At 36.9% G+C, this 13157-nt stretch overlaps 2 protein-coding genes across 25 annotated transcripts in view; one reads left to right on the top strand and one right to left on the bottom strand.

The window, feature by feature from the left end:
• UBE3A (ubiquitin protein ligase E3A) overlaps positions 1-9343 on the top strand; it is a 99798-nt gene extending 90455 nt beyond the window's left edge. For all 11 annotated transcript variants that reach the window (XM_008017363.3, XM_037985294.2, XM_037985296.2 and 8 more), the window contains 2 exons: positions 6457-6600; positions 7409-9343. In XM_008017363.3, coding sequence (XP_008015554.1) covers positions 6457-6600; positions 7409-7529 — 265 coding nt within the window. In that variant the 3' untranslated portion in view covers positions 7530-9343. The remainder of the gene's footprint in view (positions 1-6456; positions 6601-7408) is intronic.
• The window catches only part of LOC103246023 (uncharacterized), a 186685-nt gene that overhangs the window by 71742 nt on the left and 101786 nt on the right, over positions 1-13157 (bottom strand). Inside the window, exon 38 of one of the 14 annotated variants that reach the window (XM_073011985.1) lies at positions 10744-10866. The exons of the other annotated variants lie outside the window; for them this stretch is intronic. Coding sequence (XP_072868086.1) covers positions 10744-10866 — 123 coding nt within the window. The remainder of the gene's footprint in view (positions 1-10743; positions 10867-13157) is intronic. 14 annotated transcript variants of the gene reach the window in all.

Here is a 13157-nt window from a genome sequence, read left to right on the forward strand (position 1 = left end):
TGCTTTTTTTTCCTTGTAACTTCTGTTTCTTTGCTGAGATTTTCTATTGTTTCATTTTTGAAACAGTAGAACTTGTAATTGCTTGTCACATCATTTCTGTGATGGCAGCATTAAGATCCTTGTCAGATAATTTCAACATCTTACTCAGCCCAGTGTTGGCGTTGATTTTCTTTCCTTCATGTGATTTTCCTGGTTCTTGGTATGACAGATAAGTTTTGGATTGTGTCTCGGACATTTTAGTTATTATATCAGGAGACTGTACTTTTAAAAAATTTTAACTTCAGTAGTAACCTGTTTAGGTTTAGCATGTAGGTACTAGCATATATTTGTGGGCTGTGGTTCCAGTGACCATTTTTCAGAGCCTTTGTGGTGCTATTTTGGTTTGTTGCTTTTATCTCAGTCCACTGGGGCTCACACTGGTTCCAGTAGTGCTGCTTGAGGGGGCTTCTCCAGGCTGAGCTGTACAGAGTGTGTTTGGGTGAGGGAAGAGCACCCCCACTAGATTTTCGTAGTCCAGAGAGTGCTTCGTGAGCCTTGTGCCTATGGTGGCAGGCTCCCCCTTGCTGGTGTTCCTGGCAGTGCTCCTGACCACATTGTGTCCCTGGGCTGTGGAACACTTACAGGAAAGGTGAACACTCCCAGGACCAATTACAGCAGAATTCCTCCTGCCCGTACACAGCATCACTGTGTCTCTGGACCATCTAGGAGAGTCTCTCTCAGGCATGGCTTTACTTCTTTTTGATTTTAAGATTTTTCCTCTGCCTTCAGTTTCTAGTATTATTACTCTGTTTTATTCACCTTTATGTTTCTTCTAATTTAGTTTTAGGTTTTTTTGTATTTGATGTGATTTTTTTCCTTGCATTTCTAATTACTCCTTAGTTGTGTCATGGCTTTCTTTTCTTCAGTTACCCTCATTCTGAAATTTCCCATTTCTAATGGTCTGTTATTTTTAAAATTCTTTTTAGCTCAGTTTGAAATTTGTTTACAGTTTTCATGTTTTATTTCCATATTTTTTGGTTTACTTTCATTTTCTGTAGGGACACCATTCTCATGTATATGCACATACTCTTTCTCTAATAATTATACTGTTTCACTCTGTTCTGTTGGTTATGTATTTATTTTTCTTTTTTTGTGAGGGAAATGAGTGTCTCATACTTGCACGAGGGAGAGATAGGCCAGGATAACTTTTCTTTTTAGGGACAGGGAGAAGTCTGTGTTTTTGTAAAATGGTCAAAAATATGCCCTTGCGCTTTCTGAAACTGCCTTCTTTACTCCTCTACCCCACACACATATTTGAACTTTTTTTGGTCTTTATTATCTTTGATCTGGTCCATTTGGAAGTTATTCCCACAAGTTTTTCCTTGGTACATGGTTTGTTATGGTGGGAGGATTTGGTATTCGGGAATTTTAAGGGCCCAGAGCTTACTGCATCATGATCCCTTTGTAATTGTCTGCAAATTAGATCCTGTAGAACTTTTTTAAACTTTCAGCCCTGTTTTCAGATGGCCTGTGCTTTCCAGTGGGTTGGCAGTGTTGAGGTTTTTCCTGTTCACAGGACTGTAAGAAACCCAGTCAGTTACCTTCCATCTGCTTCCTTACTAACCAGTCTTGTACTTGTCAGAGCTTTGTTTTGTCCACTTATATGCAATGGTTCATGGTTTTGTTATAGATAATGTCTCTGGGTCTTTGGTTTTCTCAGTTTGCTCTTTTTGTAGGGGAGGTTGGGAGGGAATAAAACCAAAAAAATAAATAAATAATAACTATGTCACTGCTGTCATCATCTTTCCAGAACGTGCCATCTGCCCTTCACCTGATTTCTGTATTTATCAGTATCATTACCTTAATCTGTTATCTCATTGGGATTGCAAAATGGCTGTTTAGGGGAAAAAAAATTCCATCTGCTTGTCCTACATATATACCTGGCACTGTTTTTTCTCATCATTGGGTGCCATTCGATTACCTTGAAAAACAGTTCTACTGAAGAGGCATGATAAAATAGATTTAAGGTTTTTAGAGTAAGAAGTTAATGTAAAAACTTTAATAGTGACAATTTAATTTTGTTTTTTGGTTGGTTTTGCTGCCTTTTTGAATATTAAGAAAATGTTTTTGTATTTAATATGTTTCACAGTCATTACTCTAAATGATACTCAAATTGCTTAGCCTTCGTGTGCTTTTAAAATGACTCTTAGATTTTGAAATTTCTAGCTAATCTTGAACATTCATTCTCAGCCCTGGAATAAGTTATTTTTCCAATAAATTGTTGGAGAATGGCATTTAGAAGTCAGATTTTAGATGCAAAGTATGGCCTTTGGTTTTGAATGTTACTACTTGTAGGCCTTATCAGAGGACAGAACTAGGAAAGTAATCTTTCTAGTGTATCCTGAGAATCATCCTACATCATTGCAGAGGTGTTTTCCATTTTGTTTTGTAGGACTGAATACTGCTACTTTGTGAGGATGCAGCATAGCTTATCAATATTTATAGGCATCGAGGTTATTTTTAACCTTTTGCTGTTAGTACTAATGTCACAGTGAATCCTCTTATGTTCATGCATTATTCCTTACATATGTAAGGTATCATTAAGATAAATTGTTAGAAGTGGGATTGTTGCATCAAATGGTAGATGCATATATAATTTTGCTAGATACTGCCAAATTCTCCTTCACAGAAAAGTAACATTTTGCATTCCCACCAGCAGTTTACAACAGTATCTCTTTTCTTAAAACTTTCCAAACATAATGTGTTGTTAAATGTGGATGTTTACTTATCTGCCAATTGAGAAATGGTATTTTACTATACTTACAATTTTTGAGTTTACCTCAGTTATGAATGATGCTGGACATTTTTTCTTGTACTTAAGAGGTGTTTATAGTTTTATATGGTCTTTTGCTCATTTTGCTGCTCGGTTGTTTTCTTCATTTTTAGAAACTTTATATGTTAAGAAGATTAGTCCTTTAATGCTGGTAAATTTGCAAATATTTTTTCCCAGTTTGCCATTTGTCTTTTAACCTTGCTTATAGGATTTTTGCCAAGTGAAAGCTTTTATGTTTATGTAGTCAGCTATTAATCTTTTTCGTTACTATGCTTTGATACGCATTTCTTTAGTTAGGTTTATTTTATTCATTTTCTTTGTTTTTTAATTTTCTAGACTCTGTCCTCAGAAATTTTAGTCATATTGCTTCTTCTTTGGTCACCTTATAATAAAATTAGCCTTTGTTTCCAAAACTACTTTGCATATTTCTTCAGTATTTTTTAGTATTCTTATTTCTATTTAAGATGTGCTCATTTCTCTCTGAATTTGTATTTCTTATCATTGGTGGTCTGTCTTGTCTGCTGCTACATTCTCCCTTTGTGTTGGAATGTGGTGTTATGAGTTTCCTGTTGTTTATGACTGAATTTTTCTGGTGTACTTTTGTCTACCGGAAAGTTTTGCTTCTCATTTGCCAGACTCTTTCCATAATAACTTTATTTGGACTTAGGAATTCTGTTTTTCTTGTTTATGTTTCTATAATAGATGTTACTTTTTTTCTGGACATGTTATTACTAGACCTTAGAGTGGAGCAGAGAGGAATTTGTATGGCTTTAGGGGTCTTGGCTGAAGGCATCCCTCTTCTGTTGCTTTAGTAACGGCAGAATCACCACTTTCTGATTTTTCAGCTCCATCCACTTAATGAAGATTCTTTTTCATTAGCTGCTTCCACCCCTTTACAGCCACTTAAGGGACACTTCTGCTTTCCAAGGTACCCGTCTTCCTTTCATGCATGGTGCATTCCTGAGCCTGCCATTGCTGGACCCAACTACTTTTCTGTAGTCCTTCCTTTAACCACCCCGTTGCCAGTGCTCTAACCTGCCCTCAGTAGTGCTCTGTTGAGGGGCGGGTGGTGGAGGCGGGTGCGGTCTGGCCTTAGGTGATCCCTAATCGGTATGATTCTGCACAAGCCACTCTTCGATGTAGCTCCTGCTGGACCCTGCTCATTTCCCCACTTCTATGGTATTTGGAGTTTAATGCTCTGTCTCCTAGTTTTACTCTAGACCTAAGTCATAGGGTTTTTTTTTTTTTATTTCTCCCCTTTTTGATCTGGATAGATTTTTAGAGATGTTAGTAGGATGTGATCGATACAGCCACCACTTTTTTGTGGAAACCTGGAAGCCTCTTCATTTTTTCTTCAGCTTTCTAAATAAATGCATTCTTATTTAATTCACTGTGTTAATGTAACACACATAACACTTATAGGAAGAGACAAATTTTGTTCCCTAATTATTTTCATTGTATAAAATTTTTAAAGGTTTCATTTAAAAGAAAGACCAAAGCAGCAGCTATATAGCGGGACTGGTCATTGTGACCACTACTCATCTGCCACTTCCTGCAGGGTCTGTCTCTCCTCTTCGGTAGTGCTCTTTGATCTGCCTCCTTAGGTGTAGCTGGTTCAGTTAAGCTTCAGAGCCCCACTGCAGTGTGAGGAGGCTTTATTACCACCCACTGCAGGGCAGCTTTTCTGCTATGTTGGAGGGCTCTGTGCTACAACAGACTTCTTTTCTCTTGCCAGCCTCCCCAAAAGGAATGTCATGAACTGGGGTCTGATTCCTTTCCTCCTTAACTGAGAGATGCTCCTGCTAGTTTCGCGTCCCGTTTTCTGTGGTTGTGTGTTTCTTTTTTGTTTTCTCTGGCTGACTGGTAGATTCATAGAGGGGCAGGGAAGGGAAGTGGCAAGAGATTGGAGAAAGCCAAGAATTCTAATAAAACCTTTAATTTATTTCAGATAAATGGTGTTGCAGCAACAAAAATGCCAGCATTTTGGTAATAAAAATAGTATGTTGGAATATTAGAATATCAAAAACTAGAAAATGGTAATTACTGATTTGGGATGTGTGATGTTCTCTGCTAATATTCTGGAAAGAATTTTGTTTGTTTGTTTGTTTGTTTGTTGAGATGGAGTGGTGCTTTTTTCCCAGGCTAGAGTGCAATGGTGTGATCTCAGCTCATTGTAGCCTCCACCTCCTGGGTTCAAGCGATTCTCCTGCCTCGGCCTCGCAAGTAGCTGAGGTTACAGGCATCCGCCACCACACCCGGCTAATTTTTGTATTTTAGTAGAGATAGGGTTTCAACATGTTGGTCAGGCTGATCTCGAACCCCTGACCTCAGGTGATCCACCCACCTTAGCCTTCCAAAGTGCTCGGATTACAGGCGTGAGCCACCACACCAGGCTCTGGAAAGAACTTTCTGAATAAATATTAAAATGCATTTTATATAAGCGACTAAAAATACTTTTTTAAAAAAATGTTTTAATCTTAACATTATTTAGCTATGGACCAGGCGTGGTGGCTCATGCCAGCAATCCCAGCACTTTGGGAGGCCAAGGTGGGCAGATCATGAGGTCAGGAGATAGAGACCATCCTGGCTAACATGGTGAAACCACACCTCTACTAAAAGTAGAAAAAAATTAGCCAGGTGTGGTGGCGGGCACCTGTAGTCCCAGCTACTTGGGAGGCTGAGGTAGGAGAATGGTCTGAACCCAGGAGGTGGAGCTTGCATGAGCTGAGATCGCACCACTGCACTCCAGCCTGGGTGACAGAGTGAGACTCTGTCTCCAAAAAAAAAAAAAAAAAAAATTATTTAACTATGAACTAGTGTATATATGTTTTATAGATGCCTGATTATTCAAACAAACTTCAAGATTGCACTTTATGAGCTTGTATTTCGTTTTTTAGAACTCAAACTAACGTAAGTGTCATTAAAACATAGCTTTTATTACATAGATTTTAGGAATGCCAGAGGATAAATCATTCTCTTAAAATAACTGCACGTGGCAGAAATGTCAGAATAATTCTCCTCCTCCATACATAGCACATATTACTTGTTAAAAGTATTCTAGTTCCTATAAAAATTGAACTTTTGTATTATTGCTCTTAGGTATGTATGTAGTTGTTTGCATTTGGGGCCAGTTGGTTGGGGCAGGGGGTCTTTTTTTTTCTTTTGTCCTTAATCTGTATCACTTTTCCCCCCCAAAGTTGAGTTAAAGGATGAGTAGACAAGGAGAATAATGGAGAAAGGATAAATAAAATATATACCCAAAGGCACCTGGAGTTAATTTTTCCCAATATTCCTTTCAGTCTTTTTCAATTCATAGGATTTTGTCTTTTGTTTGTTACTGACTACATAATGTGATTATACCATAGTTTACATAGTCATTTCTTGTTATTACACACTTGAGTTTTCTCAATTTTTTACTATTGTAGTACTAATATTTTACTATATTGTAATCTAAATTTTTATGTATTCAGAACTGTTTAAGAGAAATTTGCTTGGAAATTATTAAATCACCAGAAGTGATATTATCCTGATAATTAACTTCCAAGTTGTCTCTTAATATAGTTTAAATGCAAATCATAAGCTTATATTAGTACCAGTCATAATGAATGCCAAACTGAAACCAGTATTGTATTTTTTCTCATTAGGGAGTTCTGGGAAATCGTTCATTCATTTACAGATGAACAGAAAAGACTCTTCTTGCAGTTTACAACGGGCACAGACAGAGCACCTGTGGGAGGACTAGGAAAATTAAAGATGATTATAGCCAAAAATGGCCCAGACACAGAAAGGTAATTATTAAGTGGTGACTCTATACCTACTGAAAACCTTGCATTCCTCATCACACACATATGAACTGTCTTTATAGTTTCTAAGCACCTTTGTGATTTTATGTACAAATCCTCAAATCATATTAGACAATTGAGAAAATATTTTGCTGTCATTGTGTGAGGAAACTTTTAAGGAATTGCCCTAGTTAAAAATTATTATGGGACTCACATTGGTTTGGAATTTTTCAAATTAGTATGATTCATTTACTTTTTTGATTCCCAGCTTGTTAGTTGAAAGCCATGTTACATGATAATCTATTTAGAATGGTTACATTGAGGCTTGGAAGATTATCATTCGATTATGCTAGAATCCCGTTATCAAATCATTTTCATAGTCATATTGCCAGCAGTATTTCTAATACGCATTTAAGAGCACACAGTTTGAAATCTTGTAAACCAGGTTTGAATATTTTCTCCACCTTAGAGGAAGTTACTTCTCAGTGACCTAACCTTTGAAGTGCATTTACTGATGTCCTCTCTGTGGTTTTGTTGTGGAAAGATTTAGTGAAATGAACTGTAATAATTAAATACCTAAAACAGTATCTGGTATGTAGTAAAAACTCAATGGATAAGTATCTTATCATCATTGTTACTAGCTTTGAGTAATTTATAGGATAAAGACAAACTGATTCTTGGTATTACACAACAAAAAGTTTATGATTTGCATTAATGTATAGTTTGCATTGCAAACCATCTCAGCTATATATAATTCTAAGTGTATTTCCCATGACTTATTATTTTCCTGTTTTTTCCCTTTTTCTCTATTTAGGTTACCTACATCTCATACTTGCTTTAATGTGCTTTTACTTCCGGAATATTCAAGCAAAGAAAAACTTAAAGAGAGATTGTTGAAGGCCATCACGTATGCCAAAGGATTTGGCATGCTGTAAAACAAAACAAAATAAAACAAAAAAAGGAAGAAAAAAAAAAAAGAAAAAATTTAAAAAATTTAAAAAATATAACAAGAGGGATAAATGTTTGGTGGTGATAGTGTCCCAGTACAAAAAGGCTGTAAGATAGTGAACCACAGTAGTCACCTCTGTCTGTGCCTCCCTTCTTTATTGGGGACATGTGGGCTGGAACAGCAGATTTCAGCTACATATATGAACAAATCCTTTATTATTATTATAATTATTTTTTTGCGTGAAAGTGTTACATATTCTTTCACTTGTATGTACAGAGAGGTTTTTCTGAATATTTATTTTAAGGGTTAAATCACTTTTGCTTGTGTTTATTACTGCTTGAGGTTGAGCCTTTTGAGTATTTAAAAAATATATACCAACAGAACTACTCTCCCAAGGAAAATATTGCCACCATTTGTAGACCATGTAACCTTCAAGTATGTGCTACTTTTTTGTCCCTGTATCTAACTCAAATCAGGAACTGTATTTTTTTTTTAATGATTTGCTTTTGAAACTTGAAGTCTTTGAAACAGTGTGATGCAATTACTGCTGTTCTAGCCCCCAAAGAGTTTTCTGTGCAAAATCTTGAGAATCAATAAAGATGGAAGGGAGAAATTGGAATGTTTTAACTGCAGCCCTCAGAACTTTAGTAACAGCACAACAAATTAAAAAACAACTCATGCCACAGTATGTTGTCTTCATGTGTCTTGCAATGAACTGTTTCAGTAGCCAATCCTCTTTCTTAGTATATGAAAGGACAGGGATTTTTGTTCTTGTTGTTCTTGTTATTTTAAGTTTACTGGGGAAAGTGCATTTGGCCAAATGAAATGGTAGTCAAGCCTATTGCAACAAAGTTAGGAAGTTTGTTGTTTATTATAAACAAAAAGCATGTGAAAGTGCACTTAAGATAGAGTTTTTATTAATTACTTATTACCTAGATTTTAAATAGACAATCCAAAGTCTCCCCTTCGTGTTGCCATCATCTTGTTGAATCAGCCATTTTATCGAGGCACGTGATCAGTGTTGCAACATAATGAAAAAGATGGCTACTGTGCCTTGTGTTACTTAATCATACAGTAAGCTGACCTGGAAATGAATGAAACTATTACTCCTAAGAATTACATTGTGTAGCCCCACAGGTTAAATTTAATTCAAAACATGTTAAACATTACTTTCATGTACTATGGAAAAGTACAAGTAGGTTTACATTACTGGATTTTCGGAAGTAAGTAGTTTCCCCTTTCCTAGTCTTCTGTGTATGTGATGTTAATTTCTTTTATTGCATTATAAAATAAAAGGATTATGTATTTTTAACTAAGGTGAGACATTGATATATCCTTTTGCTACAAGCTATAGCTAATGTGCTGAGCTTGTGCCTTGGTGATTGTTTTAACTGATTACTGTAGATCAACCTGATGATTTGTTTGAAATTGGCAGGAAAAATGCAGCTTTCAAATCATTGGGGGGAGAAAAAGGATGTCTTTCAGGATTATTTTAATTTTTTCATAATTGAGACAGAACTGTTATGTACCATAATGCTAAATAAAACTGTGGCACTTTTCACCATAATTTAGTGGAAAAAGAAGACAATGCTTTCCATATTGTGATAAGGTAACATGGGGTTTTTCTGGGCCAGCCTTTAGAACACTGTTAAGGTACGTACGCTACCTTCATGAAAGGGACCTTCGTGCAACTGTAGTCATCTTAAAGGCTTCTCATCCACTGTGCTTCTTAATGTGTAATTAAAGTGAGGAGAAATTAAATACTCTGAGGGCGTTTTATATAATAAATTCGTGAAGAAATGTGTGCTCTTCAGTTCTCAAGTTTTATTATTACGGTACTGAAGTTCTATGATTGTAATAATGTATCCATATGACAAATTTTAAAGTGATAATTGAAATAGGTTATCAGCTACAGAATTCACATCAAGTAGACTTCTAACAGAGTCACAATGAACCTACCCTTAAAATTTTAGAGGGAACAAATCATCAGTTGCACAGACTAGCTGCTCTAGCTTGCTTAATTATGCTAGGCATATGTTGTCACTCCCCTTACTTTTGCTGCATGGAATGTCCCTGAACAATAAGGAAGAGGAAAACATAGAAATTTTGACGATAGTGGATACTTCCTCTACCCCAAATGTTATGTTATAAAAGTGCTTTTTTGCCCAGGTACTCTATTATATAGTTTGGTTTTCTTTGAATTAGACCTCAATCTCCAGGAAGCTCTGGAGGGAAAAAAAGGAACCATAAACTAAAGTAACTGGTTTTCCAAATAGATGCTAACTTTTTTTAACTTTCATTATAGAACTTTTCAAACATAAAACATGAAAACAGCCTGCAGCCAAACTTTTCTGGACCTTGGCAGCTCCAGCAAATGAGCTGGTCATCCTAACCTTGGTTTCCTGAGATAACTACTTTTGGGGATGCTTGCTTGTATAGGGAGATCCATATCAAAAAGAAACTTGAAAATGAGGCTTCAAACACCTTGCTGATGTTATTCATCCCTCCTCGGTACAGACATTCTGTTAGAACAGATGGTTGTAATGGGGCAGCATCACTCCCTGTTCCCATTAAAAACATGACCCTTCTGAGATTCCAGGCCCCTTTGAGGAATTTTTCTCAAGAATTCCATACAAACTGTCAGAGAAAGAAATGTCATCCCAAGACCAGTTCCTGTGTACTCTTGATCCCTTTACCTGCTTACTGCAATTTTTTTTTCTGACTTTCCGCCAGTGTCTGTCTAAGGGCCATCTGTACCCCTCCCACACTTCCATGGGCCACTGTATAATCCAAAACACACCTTCCATTTGCTCCCTCATTTGGTTGCCTCCTTTTACCTCAACAGTGTTAGTGTGTAAAGAACTGCCTGGGGAGGGTAGAGGGTTTTACAAGTACAGAGTCCCAAGTCTTTTTTCTCCCCTCCCTGTTAATGGGTTGGCATTTGTTAACAGCCACTGCAAGATTTTGATGCAGGTGTGGGGTAGATATCACTGTGAAAGGCTACTAATCCATGACAGTTTCACTGAAAGTACAGTCTTCAAGGATCCTTATAACCTCCTCATTGCCAAAATCAGTAACACATATCTATAACCTTGACTGTACCCTAACTTGAGCTGTTGCTTCTCTGGCTGCTTATTTTTCCTTCCCAGTTTACCCAGATTTTGGATGGATACTCCTCCAGTTCTGCTTAAAGTCCTTACCTGTTCTTGCCCAGTTCTTTCTGGTCAACCTCAGGCACTCCCAAAGATTCTTCCCCAATTCTGTATCTTCTACTCAGACCTCTGTCTCCAGGATTTCTTCCTGCTACCTCAAAGTCAGTAGGCCTAAAAACAAAATTCTTCATCTTGCATCTCTGTCGACCATTCTTTGTTTCTTTTTACGAAATGTAACCTTCACCCCAGTCATCAAAATCTCTCATTCCACAATTGTCACAGATTGTCAATTCTTTCCCCGTAAACCCCTCCTGTCATTCCTCCTTTATTTATACTGCCCTTATAGGTCCTGATCCTCTGACTCACCTGGACATTCTTAGCAGCTGCCTAATTTAATTCCCTGACTCTGATCTCCCTCTTCCAATCCTTTTCATTGTGCTAGAACACCGTCTTGCTAATTTTAATATTCTCTGCGTTCAGTGCCTCCACAAATTGCCGCCTCACTGACCTTTCCAATTTGGCCATGGGTTACACACTTTTCTCCCTGCATTCCTACCCAGCATCTTGTCATATTTCTCAAATACTCTTCATGACCAGGTTTTTAAAGTACCTCATCCATGAAGACTTCATCAACCCCCAGAGTGCCTCCAGTGTTTCCATGGTAGCACGGCATGGTGGGGTACATTTCTTAGTTGAACAGTGAGGAGTCACTGGAATTCTTACGGAGTGTCTTAGGGTCTGCTCTTGATACTCCTTCCACATTTCAGTTAAGGAATATCTTTTTTCTTTTAATAACCTTTGCCTGGAGTGTAAGTAAATTCATGATGGATATTGTCCCTTTTAAAAAAAAAAAAAAAAACCTATTTGCCTTTCACATGTTATTGCCTCCATTTTTCTGTTATCTTGTCAGTGTTGCCACCTAAATGATTGAAAATGACCCAGCATGCAGTAGAATGTAGTGAAGCTTCCTATTTCATCCATTTTTTTCATAAGTGCATTGGTATCTATATATGCATCTGCCCAAGCACCAGTTGTTGAAAAGACTATTTTAATTTCCCCATGAATGGTCCTGGGACCCTTGTGAAAGAACAGTTGACCATAAATGTAAGACTTTGGATTCTCAGTCTTAACTCTGTTGTCATATATGTCTATCCTTATACCAGCACCGCACTGTCTTGATTGCTGTAGCTTTGTACTAAGTTTGGATTTGGGATGTGCAAGTCTGCCGGGTTTTTTTCCCCCAAAATCATTTGTCTATTTTCAGTCCCTTGCATTTCATACGAATTTTAGGATCATTGTGTCAATTCCTGCAAAGCTGGGATCTTGATAGGGATTTAGTTGAATTGATAAATTTGAGAAATAACTGCTATTTTAATGGTATTAGGTTTTCTATTCCATGACTGTGAGATGTCTTTGCATTTGCTTAGGTCTTTAGTTTATTTCAGTGATGTTTTATAGATTTCAGTGTACAAGTCTTGACTTCTTTAATTTTTTTCTAAGTATCGATGCCACTTTATATGATTATTTTCTAATTTTTATTTTTGTATTCATCACTGGTCTTAGTAATAAAATTGATTTTTGTATGTTGATCTTGTGTATTGTAGCTTTTCTAAAATTCTATTTTTTTGGTCACTTAGTATTTTTTGCTTATGAGATCATGCATCTGTGAACAGAAATACCTTCTTCCTTTCCAGTCTATATTCTTATTATTTCATTTTCTTGTCTTAGTGTACTGGCTGGCACCTCCAGTACAGTATTGGATAGAAGTGACAAGAGCAGACATCTTTTTCTTGTTCCTGATTTTAGGGGGAAAGCATTCAGTCTTTCGCATTGAGTATGATGTTAGCTCTGGGTTTGCATCAAGTTGAGGAAATTCTTTTATTAAACCTAGTTTACTGAGTGTTTTTTAATCAAAAAAAAAAAAAAAAAGGAGGGGGTATGGATTTTGTCAAATGCTTCTTCTGTATCAAGATTGTCATGTTGTTTTGTCCTTTATTCTATTAATATGTTGTATTAATGGACTTTTGTATATTGAATTAACCTTGCATTCCTGGGATAATCTCAGTTGTCCATGCTACATAAACCTTGTTCTATGCTGCTAGATTTGGTTTGCTAGTATTTTGTTCAGAATGTTTGCATGTATATTCATAAGGAATATTGGTCTGTAGTTTTCATATTATATATCTCTCTGGTTCGGGGATGAGAGTCATACAGCTCTCAGAATGAATTGGGGGCTTTCCCTGTTCCTAAACCTACTGAGGTATTTTTTAATTCTTGGAGACCTTCAGCTGTGATCTTTAGATGCTAGGAGACACAGGGATGGTACCTGACTCTGAAAAGGGTCTCAGGGTAAGACATGTCTGAAGTGGCCTGTGGCAACTAACTAAAGAGTACTCCCACCAATAATGGAGTCAAGATGTTATGTTTCCCAGGGGCCACACTGGTCACTGAAAAGAGATGGA

The sequence above is a fragment of the Chlorocebus sabaeus genome, chromosome 26 (genome assembly GCF_047675955.1).
Source record: "Chlorocebus sabaeus isolate Y175 chromosome 26, mChlSab1.0.hap1, whole genome shotgun sequence".
Classification (NCBI taxonomy): Eukaryota; Metazoa; Chordata; class Mammalia; order Primates; family Cercopithecidae; genus Chlorocebus; species Chlorocebus sabaeus.